The sequence below is a fragment of the Drosophila serrata genome, unplaced genomic scaffold (genome assembly GCF_035046125.1).
Source record: "Drosophila serrata isolate PLE 108 unplaced genomic scaffold, ASM3504612v1 contig_23, whole genome shotgun sequence".
NCBI classification, from domain to species: Eukaryota; Metazoa; Arthropoda; class Insecta; order Diptera; family Drosophilidae; genus Drosophila; species Drosophila serrata.
Window position 1 is genome coordinate 977,406 of NW_028256921.1, and position 24,148 is coordinate 1,001,553.

Here is a 24,148-nt window from a genome sequence, read left to right on the forward strand (position 1 = left end):
GCATACTAAATTTAACCTTTTAGGAGATCAAATTTTTTTTTAGATTTTTGCGATGTAACCCCTTGAATTTTTTTCAAAAAATTGGAAATGTCTGTTTTGCTACCAGAGATGGCCAAAACGATTCGCCTGTTAATGCTGATCAAGAATATATATGATTTATAGGGTCGGAAATGGCTCCTTCACTGAAAAAAATTATATTTTCCTCTGCAAGATTCTTAAAATCGAAATTTGTACTTTTTAATTTTGTAGTATTTTTTGGGACAGCCAAGGTTTAAAAATCGCATAACTTTGTCAAAAATGCATTAATTTCAATTCGGAAAGCGTTCCTGTGTTAGTTGTTTGGTGCTTAACAAATCTGCATACTAAATTTAACTTTTTAGGAGATCCAATTTTTTTTTAGATTTTTGCGATGTAACCCCTTGAATTTTTTTCAAAAAATTGGAAATGTCTGTTTTGCTACCAGAGATGGCCAAAACGATTCGCCTGTTAATGCTGATCAAGAATATATATGATTTATAGGGTCGGAAATGGCTCCTTCACTGAAAAAAATTATATTTTCCTCTGCAAGATTCTTAAAATCGAAATTTGTACTTTTTAATTTTGTAGTATTTTTTGGGACAGCCAAGGTCTAAAAATCGCATAACTTTGTCAAAAATGCATTAATTTCAGTTCGGAAAGCGTTCCTGTGTTAGTTGTTTGGTGCTTAACAAATCTGCATATTAAATTTAACTTTTTAGGAGATCAAATTTTTTTTTAGATTTTTGCGATGTAACCCCTTGATTTTTTTTCAAAAAATTGGAAATGTCTGTTTTGCTACCAGAGATGGCCAAAACGATTCGCCTGTTAATGCTGATCAAGAAAATATATGATTTATAGGGTCGGAAATGGCTCCTTCACTGAAAAAAATTATATTTTCCTCTGCAAGATTCTTAAAATCGAAATTTGTACTTTTTAATTTTGTAGTATTTTTTGGGACAGCCAAGGTTTAAAAATCGCATAACTTTGTCAAGAATGCATTAATTTCAATTCGGAAAGCGTTCCTGTGTTAGTTGTTTGGTGCTTAACAAATCTGCATACTAAATTTAACCTTTTAGGAGATCAAATTTTTTTTTAGATTTTTGCGATGTAACCCCTTGAATTTTTTTCAAAAAATTGGAAATGTCTGTTTTGCTACCAGAGATGGCCAAAACGATTCGCCTGTTAATGCTGATCAAGAATATATATGATTTATAGGGTCGGAAATGGCTCCTTCACTGAAAAAAATTATATTTTCCTCTGCAAGATTCTTAAAATCGAAATTTGTACTTTTTAATTTTGTAGTATTTTTTGGGACAGCCAAGGTTTAAAAATCGCATAACTTTGTCAAAAATGCATTAATTTCAATTCGGAAAGCGTTCCTGTGTTAGTTGTTTGGTGCTTAACAAATCTGAATACTAAATTTAACTTTTTAGGAGATCCAATTTTTTTTTAGATTTTTGCGATGTAACCCCTTGAATTTTTTTCAAAAAATTGGAAATGTCTGTTTTGCTACCAGAGATGGCCAAAACGATTCGCCTGTTAATGCTGATCAAGAATATATATGATTTATAGGGTCGGAAATGGCTCCTTCACTGAAAAAAATTATATTTTCCTCTGCAAGATTCTTAAAATCGAAATTTGTACTTTTTAATTTTGTAGTATTTTTTGGGACAGCCAAGGTCTAAAAATCGCATAACTTTGTCAAAAATGCATTAATTTCAGTTCGGAAAGCGTTCCTGTGTTAGTTGTTTGGTGCTTAACAAATCTGCATACTAAATTTAACCTTTTAGGAGATCAAATTTTTTTTTTAGATTTTTGCGATGTAACTCCTTGAATTTTTTTCAAAAAATTGGAAATTGCTACCAGAGATGGCCAAAACGATTCGCCTGTTAATGCTGATCAAGAAAATATATGATTTATAGGGTCGGAAATGGCTCCTTCACTGAAAAAAATTATATTTTCCTCTGCAAGATTCTTAAAATCGAAATTTGTACTTTTTAATTTTGTAGTATTTTTTGGGACAGCCAAGGTTTAAAAATCGCATAACTTTGTCAAGAATGCATTAATTTCAATTCGGAAAGCGTTCCTGTGTTAGTTGTTTGGTGCTTAACAAATCTGCATACTAAATTTAACCTTTTAGGAGATCAAATTTTTTTTTAGATTTTTGCGATGTAACCCCTTGAATTTTTTTCAAAAAATTGGAAATGTCTGTTTTGCTACCAGAGATGGCCAAAACGATTCGCCTGTTAATGCTGATCAAGAATATATATGATTTATAGGGTCGGAAATGGCTCCTTCACTGAAAAAAATTATATTTTCCTCTGCAAGATTCTTAAAATCGAAATTTGTACTTTTTAATTTTGTAGTATTTTTTGGGACAACCAAGGTCTAAAAATCGCATAACTTTGTCAAAAATGCATTAATTTCAATTCGGAAAGCGTTCCTGTGTTAGTTGTTTTGTGCTTAACAAATCTGCATACTAAATTTAACCTTTTAGGAGATCAAATTTTTTTTTTAGATTTTTGCGATGTAACTCCTTGAATTTTTTTCAAAAAATTGGAAATTGCTACCAGAGATGGCCAAAACGATTCGCCTGTTAATGCTGATCAAGAAAATATATGATTTATAGGGTCGGAAATGGCTCCTTCACTGAAAAAAATTATATTTTCCTCTGCAAGATTCTTAAAATCGAAATTTGTACTTTTTAATTTTGTAGTATTTTTTGGGACAGCCAAGGTTTAAAAATCGCATAACTTTGTCAAGAATGCATTAATTTCAATTCGGAAAGCGTTCCTGTGTTAGTTGTTTGGTGCTTAACAAATCTGCATACTAAATTTAACCTTTTAGGAGATCAAATTTTTTTTTAGATTTTTGCGATGTAACCCCTTGATTTTTTTTCAAAAAATTGGAAATGTCTGTTTTGCTACCAGAGATGGCCAAAACGATTCGCCTGTTAATGCTGATCAAGAATATATATGATTTATAGGGTCGGAAATGGCTCCTTCACTGAAAAAAATTATATTTTCCTCTGCAAGATTCTTAAAATCGAAATTTGTACTTTTTAATTTTGTAGTATTTTTTGGGACAGCCAAGGTTTAAAAATCGCATAACTTTGTCAAGAATGCATTAATTTCAATTCGGAAAGAGTTCCTGTGTTAGTTGTTTGGTGCTTAACAAATCTGCATACTAAATTTAACCTTTTAGGAGATCAAATTTTTTTTTAGATTTTTGCGATGTAACCCCTTGAATTTTTTTCAAAAAATTGGAAATGTCTGTTTTGCTACCAGAGATGGCCAAAACGATTCGCCTGTTAATGCTGATCAAGAATATATATGATTTATAGGGTCGGAAATGGCTCCTTCACTGAAAAAAATTATATTTCCCTCTGCAAGATTCTTAAAATCGAAATTTGTACTTTTTAATTTTGTAGTATTTTTTGGGACAGCCAAGGTCTAAAAATCGCAAACCTTTGTCAAAAATGCATTAATTTCAGTTCGGAAAGCGTTCCTGTGTTAGTTGTTTGGTGCTTAACAAATCTGCATATTAAATTTAACTTTTTAGGAGATCCAATTTTTTTTAGATTTTTGCGATGTAACCCCTTGAATTTTTTTCAAAAAATTGGAAATGTCTGTTTTGCTACCAGAGATGGCCAAAACGATTCGCCTGTTAATGCTGATCAAGAAAATATATGATTTATAGGGTCGGAAATGGCTCCTTCACTGAAAAAAATTATATTTTCCTCTGCAAGATTCTTAAAATCGAAATTTGTACTTTTTAATTTTGTAGTATTTTTTGGGACAACCAAGGTCTAAAAATCGCATAACTTTGTCAAAAATGCATTAATTTCAATTCGGAAAGCGTTCCTGTGTTAGTTGTTTTGTGCTTAACAAATCTGCATACTAAATTTAACCTTTTAGGAGATCAAATTTTTTTTTAGATTTTTGCGATGTAACTCCTTGAATTTTTTTCAAAAAATTGGAAATTGCTACCAGAGATGGCCAAAACGATTCGCCTGTTAATGCTGATCAAGAATATATATGATTTATAGGGTCGGAAATGGCTCCTTCACTGAAAAAAATTATATTTTCCTCTGCAAGATTCTTAAAATCGAAATTTGTACTTTTTAATTTTGTAGTATTTTTTGGGACAACCAAGGTCTAAAAATCGCATAACTTTGTCAAAAATGCATTAATTTCAATTCGGAAAGCGTTCCTGTGTTAGTTGTTTTGTGCTTAACAAATCTGCATACTAAATTTAACCTTTTAGGAGATCAAATTTTTTTTTAGATTTTTGCGATGTAACCCCTTGAATTTTTTTCAAAAAATTGGAAATGTCTGTTTTGCTACCAGAGATGGCCAAAACGATTCGCCTGTTAATGCTGATCAAGAATATATATGATTTATAGGGTCGGAAATGGCTCCTTCACTGAAAAAAATTATATTTTCCTCTGCAAGATTCTTAAAATCGAAATTTGTACTTTTTAATTTTGTAGTATTTTTTGGGACAGCCAAGGTTTAAAAATCGCATAACTTTGTCAAAAATGCATTAATTTCAATTCGGAAAGCGTTCCTGTGTTAGTTGTTTGGTGCTTAACAAATCTGCATACTAAATTTAACTTTTTAGGAGATCCAATTTTTTTTTAGATTTTTGCGATGTAACCCCTTGAATTTTTTTCAAAAAATTGGAAATGTCTGTTTTGCTACCAGAGATGGCCAAAACGATTCGCCTGTTAATGCTGATCAAGAATATATATGATTTATAGGGTCGGAAATGGCTCCTTCACTGAAAAAAATTATATTTTCCTCTGCAAGATTCTTAAAATCGAAATTTGTACTTTTTAATTTTGTAGTATTTTTTGGGACAGCCAAGGTCTAAAAATCGCATAACTTTGTCAAAAATGCATTAATTTCAGTTCGGAAAGCGTTCCTGTGTTAGTTGTTTGGTGCTTAACAAATCTGCATATTAAATTTAACTTTTTAGGAGATCCAATTTTTTTTAGATTTTTGCGATGTAACCCCTTGAATTTTTTTCAAAAAATTGGAAATGTCTGTTTTGCTACCAGAGATGGCCAAAACGATTCGCCTGTTAATGCTGATCAAGAATATATATGATTTATAGGGTCGGAAATGGCTCCTTCACTGAAAAAAAATTATATTTTCCTCTGCAAGATTCTTAAAATCGAAATTTGTACTTTTTAATTTTGTAGTATTTTTTGGGACAGCCAAGGTTTAAAAATCGCATAACTTTGTCAAAAATGCATTAATTTCAATTTGGAAAGCGTTCCTGTGTTAGTTGTTTGGTGCTTAACAAATCTGCATACTAAATTTAACCTTTTAGGAGATCAAATTTTTTTTTAGATTTTTGCGATGTAACCCCTTGAATTTTTTTCAAAAAATTGGAAATGTCTGTTTTGCTACCAGAGATGGCCAAAACGATTCGCCTGTTAATGCTGATCAAGAATATATATGATTTATAGGGTCGGAAATGGCTCCTTCACTGAAAAAATTATATTTTCCTCTGCAAGATTCTTAAAATCGAAATTTGTACTTTTTAATTTTGTAGTATTTTTTGGGACAGCCAAGGTCTAAAAATCGCATAACTTTGTCAAAAATGCATTAATTTCAATTCGGAAAGCGTTCCTGTGTTAGTTGTTTGGTGCTTAACAAATCTGCATACTAAATTTAACTTTTTAGGAGATCCAATTTTTTTTTAGATTTTTGCGATGTAACCCCTTGAATTTTTTTCAAAAAATTGGAAATGTCTGTTTTGCTACCAGAGATGGCCAAAACGATTCGCCTGTTAATGCTGATCAAGAATATATATGATTTATAGGGTCGGAAATGGCTCCTTCACTGAAAAAAATTATATTTTCCTCTGCAAGATTCTTAAAATCGAAATTTGTACTTTTTAATTTTGTAGTATTTTTTGGGACAGCCAAGGTTTAAAAATCGCATAACTTTGTCAAAAATGCATTAATTTCAATTCGGAAAGCGTTCCTGTGTTAGTTGTTTGGTGCTTAACAAATCTGCATACTAAATTTAACCTTTTAGGAGATCAAAATTTTTTTTAGATTTTTGCGATGTAACCCCTTGAATTTTTTTCAAAAAATTGGAAATGTCTGTTTTGCTACCAGAGATGGCCAAGACGATTCGCCTGTTAATGCTGATCAAGAAAATATATGATTTATAGGGTCGGAAATGGCTCCTTCACTGAAAAAAATTATATTTTCCTCTGCAAGATTCTTAAAATCGAAATTTGTACTTTTTAATTTTGTAGTATTTTTTGGGACAGCCAAGGTTTAAAAATCGCATAACTTTGTCAAGAATGCATTAATTTCAATTCGGAAAGCGTTCCTGTGTTAGTTGTTTGGTGCTTAACAAATCTGCATACTAAATTTAACCTTTTAGGAGATCAAATTTTTTTTTAGATTTTTGCGATGTAACCCCTTGAATTTTTTTCAAAAAATTGGAAATGTCTGTTTTGCTACCAGAGATGGCCAAAACGATTCGCCTGTTAATGCTGATCAAGAATATATATGATTTATAGGGTCGGAAATGGCTCCTTCACTGAAAAAAATTATATTTTCCTCTGCAAGATTCTTAAAATCGAAATTTGTACTTTTTAATTTTGTAGTATTTTTTGGGACAGCCAAGGTCTAAAAATCGCATAACTTTGTCAAAAATGCATTAATTTCAATTCGGAAAGCGTTCCTGTGTTAGTTGTTTGGTGCTTAACAAATCTGCATACTAAATTTAACCTTTTAGGAGATCAAAATTTTTTTTAGATTTTTGCGATGTAACCCCTTGAATTTTTTTCAAAAAATTGGAAATGTCTGTTTTGCTACCAGAGATGGCCAAGATGATTCGCCTGTTAATGCTGATCAAGAATATATATGATTTATAGGGTCGGAAATGGCTCCTTCACTGAAAAAAATTATATTTTCCTCTGCAAGATTCTTAAAATCGAAATTTGTACTTTTTAATTTTGTAGTATTTTTTGGGACAGCCAAGGTTTAAAAATCGCATAACTTTGTCAAAAATGCATTAATTTCATTTCGGAAAGCGTTCCTGTGTTAGTTGTTTGGTGCTTAACAAATCTGCATATTAAATTTAACTTTTTAGGAGATCCAATTTTTTTTAGATTTTTGCGATGTAACCCCTTGAATTTTTTTCAAAAAATTGGAAATGTCTGTTTTGCTACCAGAGATGGCCAAAACGATTCGCCTGTTAATGCTGATCAAGAATATATATGATTTATAGGGTCGGAAATGGCTCCTTCACTGAAAAAAATTATATTTTCCTCTGCAAGATTCTTAAAATCGAAATTTGTACTTTTTAATTTTGTAGTATTTTTTGGGACAGCCAAGGTTTAAAAATCGCATAACTTTGTCAAAAATGCATTAATTTCAATTCGGAAAGCGTTCCTGTGTTAGTTGTTTGGTGCTTAACAAATCTGCATACTAAATTTAACCTTTTAGGAGATCAAATTTTTTTTTAGATTTTTGCGATGTAACCCCTTGAATTTTTTTCAAAAAATTGGAAATGTCTGTTTTGCTACCAGAGATGGCCAAAACGATTCGCCTGTTAATGCTGATCAAGAATATATATGATTTATAGGGTCGGAAATGGCTCCTTCACTGAAAAAATTATATTTTCCTCTGCAAGATTCTTAAAATCGAAATTTGTACTTTTTAATTTTGTAGTATTTTTTGGGACAGCCAAGGTCTAAAAATCGCATAACTTTGTCAAAAATGCATTAATTTCAATTCGGAAAGCGTTCCTGTGTTAGTTGTTTGGTGCTTAACAAATCTGCATACTAAATTTAACTTTTTAGGAGATCCAATTTTTTTTAGATTTTTGCGATGTAACCCCTAGAATTTTTTTCAAAAAATTGGAAATGTCTGTTTTGCTACCAGAGATGGCCAAGACGATTCGCCTGTTAATGCTGATCAAGAATATATATGATTTATAGGGTCGGAAATGGCTCCTTCACTGAAAAAAATTATATTTTCCTCTGCAAGATTCTTAAAATCGAAATTTGTACTTTTTAATTTTGTAGTATTTTTTGGGACAGCCAAGGTTTAAAAATCGCATAACTTTGTCAAAAATGCATTAATTTCAATTCGGAAAGCGTTCCTGTGTTAGTTGTTTGGTGCTTAACAAATCTGCATACTAAATTTAACCTTTTAGGAGATCAAAATTTTTTTTAGATTTTTGCGATGTAACCCCTTGAATTTTTTTCAAAAAATTGGAAATGTCTGTTTTGCTACCAGAGATGGCCAAGACGATTCGCCTGTTAATGCTGATCAAGAATATATATGATTTATAGGGTCGGAAATGGCTCCTTCACTGAAAAAAATTATATTTTCCTCTGCAAGATTCTTAAAATCGAAATTTGTACTTTTTAATTTTGTAGTATTTTTTGGGACAGCCAAGGTTTAAAAATCGCATAACTTTGTCAAGAATGCATTAATTTCAATTCGGAAAGCGTTCCTGTGTTAGTTGTTTGGTGCTTAACAAATCTGCATACTAAATTTAACCTTTTAGGAGATCAAATTTTTTTTTAGATTTTTGCGATGTAACTCCTTGAATTTTTTTCAAAAAATTGGAAATTGCTACCAGAGATGGCCAAAACGATTCGCCTGTTAATGCTGATCAAGAAAATATATGATTTATAGGGTCGGAAATGGCTCCTTCACTGAAAAAAATTATATTTTCCTCTGCAAGATTCTTAAAATCGAAATTTGTACTTTTTAATTTTGTAGTATTTTTTGGGACAGCCAAGGTCTAAAAATCGCATAACTTTGTCAAAAATGCATTAATTTCAATTCGGAAAGCGTTCCTGTGTTAGTTGTTTGGTGCTTAACAAATCTGCATACTAAATTTAACCTTTTAGGAGATCAAATTTTTTTTTAGATTTTTGCGATGTAACCTAACCCCTTGGATTTTTTTCAAAAAATTGGAAATGTCTGTTTTGCTACCAGAGATGGCCAAAACGATTCGCCGGTTAATGCTGATCAAGAAAATATATGATTTATAGGGTCGGAAATGGCTCCTTCACTGAAAAAAATTATATTTTCCTCTGCAAGATTCTTAAAATCGAAATTTGTACTTTTTAATTTTGTAGTATTTTTTGGGACAGCCAAGGTTTAAAAATCGCATAACTTTGTCAAGAATGCATTAATTTCAATTCGGAAAGCGTTCCTGTGTTAGTTGTTTGGTGCTTAACAAATCTGCATACTAAATTTAACCTTTTAGGAGATCAAATTTTTTTTTAGATTTTTGCGATGTAACCCCTTGATTTTTTTTCAAAAAATTGGAAATGTCTGTTTTGCTACCAGAGATGGCCAAAACGATTCGCCTGTTAATGCTGATCAAGAAAATATATGATTTATAGGGTCGGAAATGGCTCCTTCACTGAAAAAAATTATATTTTCCTCTGCAAGATTCTTAAAATCGAAATTTGTACTTTTTAATTTTGTAGTATTTTTTGGGACAGCCAAGGTCTAAAAATCGCATAACTTTGTCAAAAATGCATTAATTTCAATTCGGAAAGCGTTCCTGTGTTAGTTGTTTGGTGCTTAACAAATCTGCATACTAAATTTAACTTTTTAGGAGATCAAATTTTTTTTTAGATTTTTGCGATGTAACCCCTTGAATTTTTTTCAAAAAATTGGAAATGTCTGTTTTGCTACCAGAGATGGCCAAAACGATTTGCCTGTTAATGCTGATCAAGAATATATATGATTTATAGGGTCGGAAATGGCTCCTTCACTGAAAAAAATTATATTTTCCTCTGCAAGATTCTTAAAATCGAAATTTGTACTTTTTAATTTTGTAGTATTTTTTGGGACAGCCAAGGTCTAAAAATCGCATAACTTTGTCAAAAATGCATTAATTTCAATTCGGAAAGCGTTCCTGTGTTAGTTGTTTGGTGCTTAACAAATCTGCATACTAAATTTAACTTTTTAGGAGATCCAATTTTTTTTTAGATTTTTGCGATGTAACTCCTTGATTTTTTTTTTTTTTAATTGGAAATGTCTGTTTTGCTACCAGAGATGGCCAGAACGATTCGCCTGTTAATTCTGATCAAGAATATATTTGATTTATAGGATCGAAAATGACTCTTTCACTGAAAAAAATTATATTTTCCTCTGCAAGATTCTTAAAATCGAAATTTGTACTTTTTAATTTTGTAGTATTTTTTGGGACAGCCAAGGTCTAAAAATCGCATAACTTTGTCAAAAATGCATTAATTTCAATTCGGAAAGCGTTCCTGTGTTAGTTGTTTGGTGCTTAACAAATCTGCATACTAAATTTAACCTTTTAGGAGATCAAAATTTTTTTTAGATTTTTGCGATGTAACCCCTTGAATTTTTTTCAAAAAATTGGAAATGTCTGTTTTGCTACCAGAGATGGCCAAAACGATTCGCCTGTTAATGCTGATCAAGAATATATATGATTTATAGGGTCGGAAATGGCTCCTTCACTGAAAAAAATTATATTTTCCTCTGCAAGATTCTTAAAATCGAAATTTGTACTTTTTAATTTTGTAGTATTTTTTGGGACAGCCAAGGTTTAAAAATCGCATAACTTTGTCAAAAATGCATTAATTTCAATTCGGAAAGCGTTCCTGTGTTAGTTGTTTGGTGCTTAACAAATCTGCATACTAAATTTAACTTTTTAGGAGATCCAATTTTTTTTTAGATTTTTGCGATGTAACTCCTTGATTTTTTTTTTTATTAATTGGAAATGTCTGTTTTGCTACCAGAGATGGCCAGAACGATTCGCCTGTTAATTCTGATCAAGAATATATTTGATTTATAGGATCGAAAATGACTCTTTCACTGGTTTGCAAGCTTCTAACTGAAATTAGAATACCCTGGAAGGGTATAACTGCTAGTTTTTCAAGGGTTAGGTTATTTTGTTTGTTACAGTTTTTTTTAATACAAAAAATATTTAATTATTTAAATTTGAATTTGAATATATAATTTCATTATTCTGCAATGATTTCACAACTGCCTTAAGGCGAGAAACATCAGTGTTTCTTGATTTCTTAAAGCCCAAACTCAGTTCTTTTCAAACTGAGACAGTGCATTGCCCTGCAATTGTGATTGCTGTCGCCTTGCCTTGCTACCCCAACCCCCCAGATCCCTTTTCAAGGATCAATTTTGTCTGTCGCCTGCAATTAAAATACGCCGCTTGAGCATTGAGCCATTAAAAGCCACCCGTTGCAGTCCCGCTCGTTGCCCCCTGAACTGTGTGTGTGTAACTTTGTAACTAACCAGCCACGCCCACCGCTCAGAGTTAGATGTCATTGCCTTGCTAAAAAAAAGTGGAGAATGTTCTCCGCCGCATTAATAGCCCCTCAAGGGTGCTTTTCCCTTACCAAGTGTTGTGTTGTGTGCTTTAATTAATAAGTATATTTCTCTGCCCGCAGTTTCCCTGGAAGAATCCCAGTTCGAATCTCCGCCATTGACCCAGGAGAAGGTGCTGGAGCTGATTGAACAGGCCTATCCCAATCCCGTTTCCCCCGAGGATCTGGCCAAGTGAGTAAAATATGTACTTATCAATTAATTCATATAATAATTTAATTTTACTTTTTCGCAGGGACTATGGCTGGAGCGAGCAGGATGTCCTGCTGGTTATTCAATCGCTGCAGGAGCGTGGCCTTATCAAGTCGATGGAATACAATGCGTACACTCGCATCCACCACGAGGACAAGGAGATCAAGGTGGTCAAGCAAATGCCCACGATTGCCTCCAATAAGCAGCCCACCATAGCCATCATTACGGCCCAGTATTGTGAGAAGTTGGCCGTTGATGCAATGCTCGAGAACAAGGAGACATTCGTCCGATACACAACAGTCGGTATGTTGGTAATAAGATCGATAACTGATCGATAGCACAATTGCCTGATAAATCGAATCTTTCCTCCCCCCAAAAAGTCAGACTCTTACTAATCGAAACTCTCTCTTGCCTTTAACTCTATATTTTCTCTGTTTCTCTCTCTCCTTCCCATTTCGAAATCAAAACAAATTTCGGCGGTTACCGAATGAATTTACATACTACTTGCCTGCAATGAAAAAAAAAAAACAAACAAAAAAAAACATTGTAACCATTCCACGAAAAAAACAAATACTTGAATGCTATCCCCCGTTCCCCATGTAACAGATTCCGATCCCAATCTAACGAACTCACTAAGAAAGTCCAAAAAGAAACGAAGATTCGGTAAGCAATGTCTAGAATCAAAAATTTAAATTTTGTCCCACTCACAAGAGCTGCAAAAACATTGATTTTCGAAACCAATATATCAATATCAACATCTGTTAAATTATCAAAAACTTTGCTAAATGATCAATACTTATCTGTAAAATTTTTGAAAACTTTTACATTTTATAAAATAGAAAATTGTATAAGATAGAAAATTTTAATTTGTCATTCGAATATGAATATTTTTGCAGCTCTAGTAATCATTCATTAAATTAGGTCAAGTTCATTACAAGAAAATACTCTACTAGGCTTTATTTTATAAAACAATTAATGATTTATTAAAAAAAAAAGTTTATTTAAAGTAAATAATAAAACCATATCTTTTTCTAATTATTTATAATTTAAAAAGTATAAAACTAGATTGGCTAGAGCTAATTTTACCAAGTAATTCCCTTCTAGCCAGTGTGCCCTGTATTTGAATGATTTGCCATAAACTTTGGCACGAACAAACTTTTGAACTTGGCCTAGAATAATTCCTTGATTTGTGGTATCATTCGTGTCGCCTTTTGTTTGTGTATTTTATGGTTGTGTCGTCGATTTTGTTTCGTTTTATTGGTTTGTTGTTATGGTAAAGGATTGCCCTAGGCTACATGACCTTTTATTGTATACGCATCTATAACTTTCACCCTATGACGGGGCTTGATTATATCCGTCACGCACGGGTTCATTCTAAAGGTGAAAAGCACTGAAAAACGAGAAAGAAAACTAACTTCAAAAAGCCGAAGTTCATATGCCCTTGCAGTTCACAATTGAAATAATGAATGGTATTAAAAATCTATCAAAAATAATTTGAACATTTGTTCCACAAATCAGTGATTAAATAGCTCATAACTAAGCCCAAAAGGCATTCATTTTAAATCAGAAAGCGCTCCTATGATTGTTTTTATTAGCTTAATAAATCTACATACTCAATTTAAAATTTAAAAAAATTGAACTTTTTTTACCAATTTTTGAAAATTGTAACGATCTAACCAATTTTATTTTTTCCGAAAAATTTATGAGCTTTGAAAAAAAAAATTTTCCCGCTTATCAAAAATATATATGATTTATAGGGTTGGAAATTACTGCAAGGGTATAAAAATACCTAACTATATATTGGATACTGGTTTGGTTTACTCGTTTAAATAGTTATCGAAATAAGTTTCTGTCAACTGTTTCATTTGAATAATTTATATGTATATATTCACTAATGTATATATTTAAGCACCCGCAAATATCTCTTGTACATTTTACCCCCTGCGTATCCTTTTCTGAACACTAAGATACCACTTTTTTGCCGCATTTCTTCCACAGGCGAATCGAATGTTTATACTTTGGGCAACATTGGAGCCCACAGAATCGTGAGCACCAAGCTGCCATCGGTGGGCAGCACAAGGGAGGCGATGACGGCGACTGGAAATACCACAACCCGTCTGCTGGGCACATTCCAGAAGGTGGACTTCGTTTTCATTGTGGGTGTGGCGGGCGGTGTGCCGCACTACACAGATTACAAGAAGCATGTGCGGCTGGGCGATGTGGTCATCTCGTATGTGGACAAGCAGAGGGCACTGATTAGCAATAGGTAAGGATTTTCAATATTTCGTATTGAAAATATCATAACAAAGCCTTTTTTTCTCACCTGCAGCAAGGAGAAGCCGTACGTGTACGTTTACAAGAGCGGCGAGGATGTGAAGACCTACTTCCCCATCAACGATTCACTGCAGCTGATCGCCGAGAGTCTGCAGGCCAATATGCTGGTGAAGCGGCCGTGGGAGACCTACCTGAACCAGGCTCAACAGACGCTCGCCCAGAAGACGGAGAGCGACTTCAATCGGCCGGACGCGAGGACGGACAAGCTATTCATGAATATCGGCAACAATGAGGTGATCGAGGTGGCCCATCCCATAGCGGCTGATGAGCTGGACGGCGTTCCCCGTTTGCGCCTGCACCTGGGCCCCATTGGTTCGGGCAGGGATCTGGTACGAAGCGACGAGCTGCGCACTGATTTTGCCCGGAAGTACGGCCTGCTGGCCACCGATGTGGAGATGAGCAGTGTGCTCGACAGCATCATCGGTAACTGCAGGGAGAGCTTCATCCTGGTGAAGGGCATTGCCGACTACAAGGACGGCATGTCCACTCGGAAGTGGCAGAATTTCGCAGCTCTTTCGGCGGCCGCCGTCGTCAAGTCGGTCATCTGCGGCATGGATGCGCCCACGAACGTGTAGGGATCTGGAATGAGGCACGATGTCCGCCTTTTCCTCTTTACGCAATCCTAGCATTTAAATACTGTCCTTGATTTATCGAAACCCCTAAATTGTAGATGTCTCCATTTGTCTTGGCGAGAAGGAGGAGGCGGAGCAGATGGGGGCTACGGTTTTGGGGCTATTCTTCGTAAACCAAAATGTACCCGGGTAAGAGGCGAGATTAAAAGAATTCTGTTCCATGTCAACGGTGAGAGTTAAGCTTTCTCTCAAACTGGAAAGAATTTCTTCAATAAGCTCTATTACGGAACCATTAGCAATATAAACTTGTACTAAACTTCAGCAAACTTGATGTACATACATACATATATTGTATTTTCGCGTATTATTGTATTAAAATGATTTCTTGTTATTTATTTTGTTATAACTTTTGTACTACAAACTATTTCATATACAAATACACACATGACGTATATATATGTAGACCCATATAGAACAGCAAATAAATAAACAACGCAACTAAACTTGCAAAAACAAAATTATCTGGGCAGGTAAGAACAGAAAGAGCAGAGGGCGAAAGAGAACTATTTGAATTTAAATTTGGCGGAAATGTATCGCCTTTTTAGATTTGAATTTAAATGTGGCGGTTCACCAGAAAGCAGCAGAAGACGTTGGCGGACTATTTGAATTTCAAATTTGGCGGTTATTGAGTTGAACTTTTTAGACCATGTATGGCGGAAATTAACCGCCACGTTTAAATTTGAATTTAAATGTGGCGGTTCACCTGAGATGGCTACAACAACCATAAAATACAACAACAATTATTGTACAACAATATTTCTACAACAACAACACATTTCCTATGCAAAATGTCGAAAATCTCTAAGCAAATTGCCCATTTCCTGATCTGGGGTAACAGGCGAACAGAAATCAGCAGAGGACGACGGCGGACTATTTGAATTTCAAATTTGGCGGTTTTTGAGTTTGACTTTTTAGACCATGTATGGCGGAAATTAATCTTACTTAGACTTTTTAGACCATGTATGGCGGAAATTAACCGCCACGTTTAAATTTGAATTTAAATGTGGCGGTTCATCTGAGATGGCTACAACAACCATAAAATACAACAACAATTATTGTACAAAAACATTTATACAACAACAACACATTTCCTATGCAAAATGTCGAAAATCTCTAAGCAAATTGCCCATTTTCCGATCTGGGGTAACAGGCGAACAGAAATCAGCAGAGGACGACGGCGGACTATTTGAATTTCAAATTTGGCGGTTTTTGAGTTTGACTTTTTAGACCATGTATGGCGGAAATTAATCTCACTTCGACTTTTTAGACCATGTATGGCGGAAATTAACCGCCACGTTTAAATTTGAATTTAAATGTGGCGGTTCATCTGAGATGGCTACAACAACCATAAAATACAACAACAATTATTGTACAACAACATTTCTACAACAACAACACATTTCCTATGCAAAATGTCGAAAATCTCTAAGCAAATTGCCCATTTCCTGATCTGGGGTAACAGGCGAACAGAAATCAGCAGAGGACGACGGCGGACTATTTGAATTTCAAATTTGGCGGTTTTTGGGTTTGACTTTTTAGACCATGTATGGCGGAAATTAATCTTACTTGGACTTTTTAGACCATGTATGGCGGAAATTAACCGCCACGTTTAAATTTGAATTTAAATGTGGCGGTTCATCTGAGATGGCTATAACAACCATAAAATACAACAACAATTATTGTACAACAACATTTCTACAACAACAACACATTTCCTATGCAAAATGTCGAAAATCTGTATGGCGGAAATAAACCGCCTATTTAAATTTGAATTTAAATGTTGCGGTTCACCAGAAAGCAGCAGAAGACGTTGGCGGACTATTTGAATTTCAAATTTGGCGGTTATTGAGTTGAAATTTATAAAAATTCGAATTTAAGTGTGGCGGTTCACCAGAAAGCAGCAGAAGACGGTGGCGGACTATTTGAATTTCAAATTTGGCGGTTATTGAGTTGAACTTTTTAGACCATGTATGGCGGAAATTAACCGCCACGTTTAAATTTGAATTTAAATGTGGCGGTTCATCTGAGATGGCTACAACAACCATAAAATACAACAACAATTATTGTACAACAACATTTCTACAACAACAACACATTTCCTATGCAAAATGTCGAAAATCTCTAAGCAAATTGCCCATTTCCTGATCTGGGGTAACAGGCGAACAGAAATCAGCAGAGGACGACGGCGGACTATTTGAATTTCAAATTTGGCGGTTTTTGACTTTGACCTTTTAGACCATGTATGGCGGAAATTAATCTCACTTCGACTTTTTAGACCATGTATGGCGGAAATTAACCGCCACGTTTAAATTTGAATTTAAATGTGGCGGTTCATCTGAGATGGCTACAACAACCATAAAATACAACAACAATTATTGTACAATAACATTTCTACAACAACAACACATTTCCTATGCAAAATGTCGAAAATCTCTAAGCAAATTGCCCATTTCCTGATCTGGGGTAACAGGCGAACAGAAATCAGCAGAGGACGACGGCGGACTATTTGAATTTAAAATTTGGCGGTTTTTGAGTTTGACTTTTTAGACCATGTATGGCGGAAATTAATCTTACTTAGACTTTTTAGACCATGTATGGCGGAAATTAACCGCCACGTTTAAATTTGAATTTAAATGTGGCGGTTCATCTGAGATGGCTACAACAACCATAAAATACAACAACAATTATTGTATAACAACATTTCTACAACAACAACACATTTCCTATGCAAAATGTCGAAAATCTCTAAGCAAATTGCCCATTTCCTGATCTGGGGTAACAGGCGAACAGAAATCAGCAGAGGACGACGGCGGACTATTTGAATTTCAAATTTGGCGGTTTTTGACTTTGACTTTTTAGACCATGTACGGCGGAAATTAATCTTACTTGGACTTTTTAGACCATGTATGGCGGAATTAAACCGCCTATTTAAATTTGAATTTAAATGTGGCGGTTCACCAGAAAGCAGCAGAAGGCGTTGGCGGACTATTTGAATTTCAAAATTGGCGGTTATTGAGTTGAACTTTATAAAAATTCGAATTTAAGTGTGGCGGTTCACTAGAAATCAGCAGAGGACGACGGCGGACTATTTGAATTTCAAATTTGGCGGTTTTTGACTTTGACTTTTTAGACCATGTATGGCGGAAATTAATCTTACTTGGACTTTTTAGAACATGTATGGCGGAAATTAGCCGCCACGTTTAAATTTGAATTTAAATGTGACGGTTCATCTGAGATGGCTACAACAACCATAAAATACAACAACAATTATTGTACAACAACATTTCTACAACAACAACACATTTCCTATGCAAAATGTCGAAAATCTCTAAGCAAATTGCCCATTTCCTGATCTGGGGTAACAGGCGAACAGAAATTAGCAGAGGACGACGGCGGACTATTTGAATTTCAAATTTGGCGGTTTTTGAGTTTGACTTTTTAGACCATGTATGGCGGAAATTAATCTTACTTAGACTTTTTAGACCATGTATGGCGGAAATTAACCGCCACGTTTAAATTTGAATTTAAATGTGGCGGTTCATCTGAGATGGCTACAACAACCATAAAATACAACAACAATTATTGTACAACAACATTTCTACAACAACAACACATTTCCTATGCAAAATGTCGAAAATCTCTAAGCAAATTGCCCATTTCCTGATCTGGGGTAACAGGCGAACAGAAATCAGCAGAGGACGACGGCGGACTATTTGAATTTCAAATTTGGCGGTTTTTGAGTTTGACTTTTTAGACCATGTATGGCGGAAATTAATCTTACTTGGACTTTTTAGACCATGTATGGCGGAAATAAACCGCCTATTTAAATTTGAATTTAAATGTGGCGGTTCACCAGAAAGCAGCAGAAGACGTTGGCGGACTATTTGAATTTCAAATTTGGCGGTTATTGAATTGAAATTTATAAAAATTCGAATTTAAGTGTGGCGGTTCACCAGAAAGCAGCAGAAGACGGTGGCGGACTATTTGAATTTCAAATTTGGCGGTTATTGAGTTGAACTTTTTAGACCATGTATGGCGGAAATTAACCGCCACGTTTAAATTTGAATTTAAATGTGGCGGTTCATCTGAGATGGCTACAACAACCACAAAATACAACAACAATTATTGTACAACAACATTTCTACAACAACAACACATTTCCTATGCAAAATGTCGAAAATCTCTAAGCAAATTGCCCATTTCCTGATCTGGGGTAACGGGCGAACAGAAATCAGCAGAAGACGACGGCGGACTATTTGAATTTCAAATTTGGCGGTTTTTGACTTTGACTTTTTAGACCATGTATGGCGGAAATTAATCTTACTTGGACTTTTTAGACCATGTATGGCGGAAATTAACCGCCACGTTTAAATTTGAATTTAAATGTGGCGGTTCATCTGAGATGGCTACCACAACCATAAAATACAACAACATTTATTGTACAATAACATTTCTACAACAACAACACATTTCCTATTGAAAATGTCGAAAATCTCTAAGCAAATTGCCCATTTCCTGATCTGGGGTAACAGGCGAACAGAAATCAGCAGAGGACGACGGCGGACTATTTGAATTTCAAATTTGGCGGTTTTTGAGTTTGACTTTTTAGACCATGTATGGCGGAAATTAATCTCACTTCGACTTTTTAGACCATGTATGGCGGAAATAAACCGCCTATTTAAATTTGAATTTAAATGTGGCGGTTCACCAGAAAGCAGCAGAAGGCGTTGGCGGACTATTTGAATTTCAAAATTGGCGGTTATTGAGTTGAACTTTATAAAAATTCGAATTTAAGTGTGGCGGTTCACTAGAAATCAGCAGAGGACGACGGCGGACTATTTGAATTTCAAATTTGGCGGTTTTTGACTTTGACTTTTTAGACCATGTATGGCGGAAATTAATCTTACTTGGACTTTTTAGACCATGTATGGCGGAAATTAACCGCCACGTTTAAATTTGAATTTAAATGTGGCGGTTCATCTGAGATGGCTACAACAACCATAAAATACAACAACAATTATTGTACAACAACATTTCTACAACAACAACACATTTCCTATGCAAAATGTCGAAAATCTCTAAGCAAATTGCCCATTTCCTGATCTGGGGTAACAGGCGAACAGAAATCAGCAGAGGACGACGGCGGACTATTTGAATTTAAAATTTGGCGGTTTTTGAGTTTGACTTTTTAGACCATGTATGGCGGAAATTAATCTTACTTGGACTTTTTAGACCATGTATGGCGGAAATTAACCGCCACGTTTAAATTTGAATTTAAATGTGGCGGTTCATCTGAGATGGCTACAACAACCATAAAATACAACAACTATTATTGTACAACAACATTTCTACAACAACAACACATTTCCTATGCAAAATGTCGAAAATCTCTAAGCAAATTGCCCATTTCCTGATCTGGGGTAACAGGCGAACGGAAATCAGCAGAGGACGACGGCGGACTATTTGAATTTCAAATTTGGCGGTTTTTGAGTTTGACTTTTTAGACCATGTATGGCGGAAATTAATCTCACTTCGACTTTTTAGACCATGTATGGCGGAAATAAACCGCCTATTTAAATTTGAATTTAAATGTGGCGGTGCACCAGAAAGCAGCAGAAGGCGTTGGCGGACTATTTGAATTTAAAATTTGGCGGTTATTGAGTTGAACTTTATAAAAATTCGAATTTAAGTGTGGCGGTTCACCAGAAAGCAGCAGAAGACGGTGGCGGACTATTTGAATTTCAAATTTTGCGGTTATTAAGTTGAACTTTATAAAAAATCGAATTTAAGTGTGGCTGTTCATCTGAGATTTCTACATCAACCATAAAATACAACAACAATTATTGTACAACAACATTTATTTTATTACTTTTTTCCCATCCAAGGTCTGAGTCCAGGGAAGATGGTTATCGATAGTTAAGTTCCATATGGCCGCAGGCGGTATATTTAGTTTATTTCAAACAAAGAAGCCTTGGTCACACTGCTTACACAAATTGGCTGGAAACAAATAAAAATTAATTAAAACAGGAAAACAAAGCTCTCCATTGAAAAATTGACAAGCTTACAAGTAAGTGACAAATATTTCCGTTTATTTAAGTATTCATAATCCCTTCTGCACAGCTGTTTCATTCGTACAAGGACAAGATGGTGTGCGTGCCCTGTTTTATCATTCCCCTGCTCCTATATATCTGGCACAAATTCGTCCAGCCGATTCTGCTGCGCTACTGGAATCCCTGGGAGAAAAAGGACGCCGAGGGCAATGTAATCAAGAAGGGGCCGGAGTTCCCCTTTGAGTGCAAGGGCGGTGTGTGTCCTTATGTACCGGGGGCCAAGAAGTCTCCAGAGTCGACGGATGGAAATACTGACAACTCAGACCCATTAACCACAACAACAACGACGAAAACGGAGGAAACCAAAAAGGAAATCTAGTCTAAAAGTCACTACTATCACTTCCCCCTTTTCTTTTTGTTAATAAGAAGCGCACACACACGCTTTAACTTCAATGTCATCGTCATCATCGTGCGATGTGTCAGGTGGTGGCGAGGTGGGGACAAGGCCTCTAGGGAGAACCGTTATCTAAGGAACAGCAACTAATTACGCTTAACGATTAATTAATTAAATAAATGTAAAGAATGACCACTGACCATTGCATGAACATTGTTGTACTTTGTTTTCTATCGTTTTTTGTGGGGGGGGGATTAAAGGTTAAAGGTTGTCCATCGATTTTATATAGCCATACTTTTCAATTTTTGGTTAAATATTCAAAACGACTTCAGTTTTCAGGTGCTACATTTCGGGATAACCTAAGTATAAATGTGTTTTTTTTTTTTATTTTACAGATTTAAAAACAATTAAAAATACAAAATAATTTACTTTCGTGAAGCCAAGATGTGAAAGAGAAAGAGTAAGGGAGAGCGAAGAATAATAGGAAGCCGAGGCCAATAAAATACAAAATTAAAAATTCACCCATAATTGTTTTAAAATAATTTGTAATATTTATTATTTATATGTCAAAAAAGGGGTTGTTGCGCATTATCGTTTGCTGTCTTGGAGTTTTGCATTAGGAAAACAAGTAATTTTACAATTTACACTTTAAAAACGACGTAAAAAATTTATATATATAGACGGGACAAAAGAAAGCTAAAAGTTTAAATTAAAAAAAAAAAATTAATAAAATTGGAACAAGATAATCGTTTTGCTTAAGTTAAATTTGTAGTGTCTTTTTTGTTGTCTTTTGTATATTTTTTGAAAATATATTAATATCTATTAGCTTAGATCGTATAAAGGGTGCGTTGCCTTAAACATATATAAAAAACTTGGCGGCTAGTTGTTACCATATTTTTCTCGTCCCTTTTAAAATCATTTAATTGTTATTATTATTATTAATATTAAATTATACGACGGCGGTGATCTTCGTACAATTCTTGCCGCTCCTTTCGCTTTGTCGCCTTAAATCAAACAGTTATGAGAATCTTTTTACAGTTTAGCTTAGTCACTATGTAATAATACATAATAATAGTAATAATAATAATAGTAATAGTAATAAAAAAAAAACGTCGTGTAAAAAAAATAGTTCGTTCGATGCAGTTTTTACGTCTAACAATTTTGTTTATATAAGCACTTCAGTTTCGAGACCTACAGAACTACGATATAAATGTATGGGGGCCATCGGTTGAATATAGAATTCGATTAAAACTTAGCCTTAGCTTACGATATAATGATATAATGCGTCGCTTACAACTAGAAACGTGTCCCAATTGATCAATCAGAATTTGCGCTAAGTTTAGGTTTCCTTTTCGTTACCCCCTCCTCGCCTAACATTATCCTTATTACTATATGCTATATGTTCGGTTTACTGGAAGCTACGATGACGTTACGACAATTAAATAAAATGCGCCCACAAGACGAGCTCTTAACTCACTGAGTAGATAAATCTACGTGATCGGCGCACTGTACAACAAGCATAATAATTCATAATTTAAGTTAAGTTCCTTCGCTGGAATTGCCTTTCCTCTTCGTTTAAATTAAATAAAAAAAAAAAAAATAATAGAACAAGTCGTGAAAAGGAATACTACACATAAATCGTAGAGAATAAGGAATTACAAATACATTTATGTATATCTATATATTTAAATATATATAAGATAGCATTTTAGATATAGAACGTGTGTGTGTTATGTGTGTGTAGCCTTGGGGAACTCTTTAAGAGTCCCTGTTTGCAATCCCTGGGATCCTCTAGATCCTCCAGTCCCCGTTCCCAATTCCCCCGTTCCCATTCCCTATCCCTATCCCCTTTCCATCCTAATCCAGTCACTGCTTATGGTCAAATATAAATGGCCTCAGATCCCTTGTTGGCCTGATGCCCACCAGAGATATATAGATTATTGGCCGCCGGCGACTGGACGCCCTCACTCCAATCGGAATTCGAACGGGGCGAGGAGGAGGACCAATGGCCAGGAGATTCCGGCGATGGCGTCGGATAGCTGTCCAGCGTCTGGACCAAATGCTGCGGCGTATGGCCGCCCGAATGCTGGCTGGGTGGCGTTAGGTACTGGTAGAAGGCCTGCTGCTGGTTATGCTGCGACGACGGTGACAGCATGTTAGTCGATGGCGATGACCCGGACATAGAACTTTGTATCGAGGGCGGATTCATTTGACCCGAGTGAAATGAGTCTGCAAGGAGCGAGAGGAATGTTTTCGGTTAGCTTTCGTTGAGTTGAGAGATTCTTTTCCTTATCGAAACTTACCCGGAGATCCACAAAATCCATTAAGGTCCAAGCCTGCTGAACCGAACTCTAGGCCTCCAAGCTGCTGCTGCTGTTGCTGTTGTTGCTGCTGTTGTTGCTGCTGCTGCTGCTGTTGTTGCTGCTGCTGTTGCTGTTGCTGCTGCTGCTGCTGTTGGGGGGATAGCGTCTGCATTATTGCACTACCTTTCGAGGATTGTGGCGGAGCGAGCATAATGCCCATATCGCTGCCAGTGGGCGAGATAATGCCAAGGCTGACGGGTGAGTTTTGTGGCCCAACTCCTCCGACGCCACCGGTCACGCTCCCTCCATTGGCGCCGCCCAGCAGGCTGTTGAGGTTGCTGCCACCGAACTGCTTCTGCTGGGTGGCATGCCTCATCGCCTGGATGTGGGTGGGGGAGGTGGGCAAGCTGGGTCGCGACTTGGCCGGCGATGGAGAGCCTGCAAAGGAAGAAATTCAGTTCTCAAATTAGTTTCATGTTTACGTTTAAGTGTAAAGAAATTAGTGCTGGAACTAGACTCACCCAAGTAGGCATGCGGTGATAGCGCCAGACTGCTCTGCACCGAATGCGGCGGCGACTGGTTGGAATACGGCGGACTGAGCCCCTGCTCGTGACTGTTTCCGTTGCCAGCTCCGGTCAGGCCACTCAAATTACAAAGTCCCACAACGCCCGGAACGCCAGAGCCTCCACCGTTTCCATTCCGCTGACCATTGCCATTCATCCCGAGTCCTTGGCCATTGAGCAGCTCCTGCTGAAATGGCGAACCCATCGAATAGCCGTAATTGTCCAGCTTAATCATGTCCAGGCCGTTGCCCTGCAACGATTGCATCGATTGCGCATTCTGGAAAACAA

At 35.6% G+C, this 24,148-nt stretch overlaps 3 protein-coding genes across 15 annotated transcripts in view; 2 read left to right on the top strand and 1 right to left on the bottom strand.

Annotated features, from left to right (window-relative positions):
• LOC110179749 (uncharacterized) overlaps positions 1-15,008 on the top strand; it is a 39,058-nt gene extending 24,050 nt beyond the window's left edge. For 6 of the 12 annotated variants that reach the window (XM_086830247.1, XM_086830251.1, XM_086830257.1 and 3 more), the window contains 5 exons: positions 11,458-11,566; positions 11,628-11,887; positions 12,191-12,247; positions 13,583-13,850; positions 13,914-15,008. In XM_086830247.1, the coding sequence (XP_086686373.1) occupies positions 11,458-11,566; positions 11,628-11,887; positions 12,191-12,247; positions 13,583-13,850; positions 13,914-14,493 (1,274 nt within the window). In that variant the 3' untranslated portion in view covers positions 14,494-15,008. The remainder of the gene's footprint in view (positions 1-11,457; positions 11,567-11,627; positions 11,888-12,190; positions 12,248-13,582; positions 13,851-13,913) is intronic. The other 6 variants (XM_086830271.1, XM_086830266.1, XM_086830286.1 and 3 more) reach the window with 1 other exon arrangement.
• A 5,429-nt stretch (positions 15,009-20,437) lies between these two features.
• LOC110179753 (UPF0729 protein GD16342) lies at positions 20,438-21,205 on the top strand. 2 transcript variants are annotated; one of them, XM_020947369.2, is made up of 2 exons: positions 20,438-20,617; positions 20,671-21,205. In XM_020947369.2, exon 2 carries the CDS (start codon positions 20,695-20,697, stop codon positions 20,977-20,979), a length of 285 nt encoding a protein of 94 aa, XP_020803028.1. In that variant the 5' UTR covers positions 20,438-20,617; positions 20,671-20,694; the 3' UTR covers positions 20,980-21,205. The 2 variants fall into 2 exon arrangements, with proteins under 2 accessions (XP_020803028.1, XP_086686437.1); XM_086830311.1 differs by having other exon boundaries at positions 20,480-20,617; positions 20,689-21,205.
• A 317-nt stretch (positions 21,206-21,522) lies between these two features.
• The window catches only part of N (neurogenic locus Notch protein), a 45,428-nt gene continuing 42,802 nt past the window's right edge, over positions 21,523-24,148 (bottom strand). The window contains exons 7-9 of the mRNA XM_020947361.2: positions 23,819-24,137; positions 23,298-23,735; positions 21,523-23,223 (exon numbers count right to left, since the gene is read on the bottom strand). Of these exons, the coding sequence (XP_020803020.2) occupies positions 22,874-23,223; positions 23,298-23,735; positions 23,819-24,137 (1,107 nt within the window). The 3' untranslated portion in view covers positions 21,523-22,873. The remainder of the gene's footprint in view (positions 23,224-23,297; positions 23,736-23,818; positions 24,138-24,148) is intronic.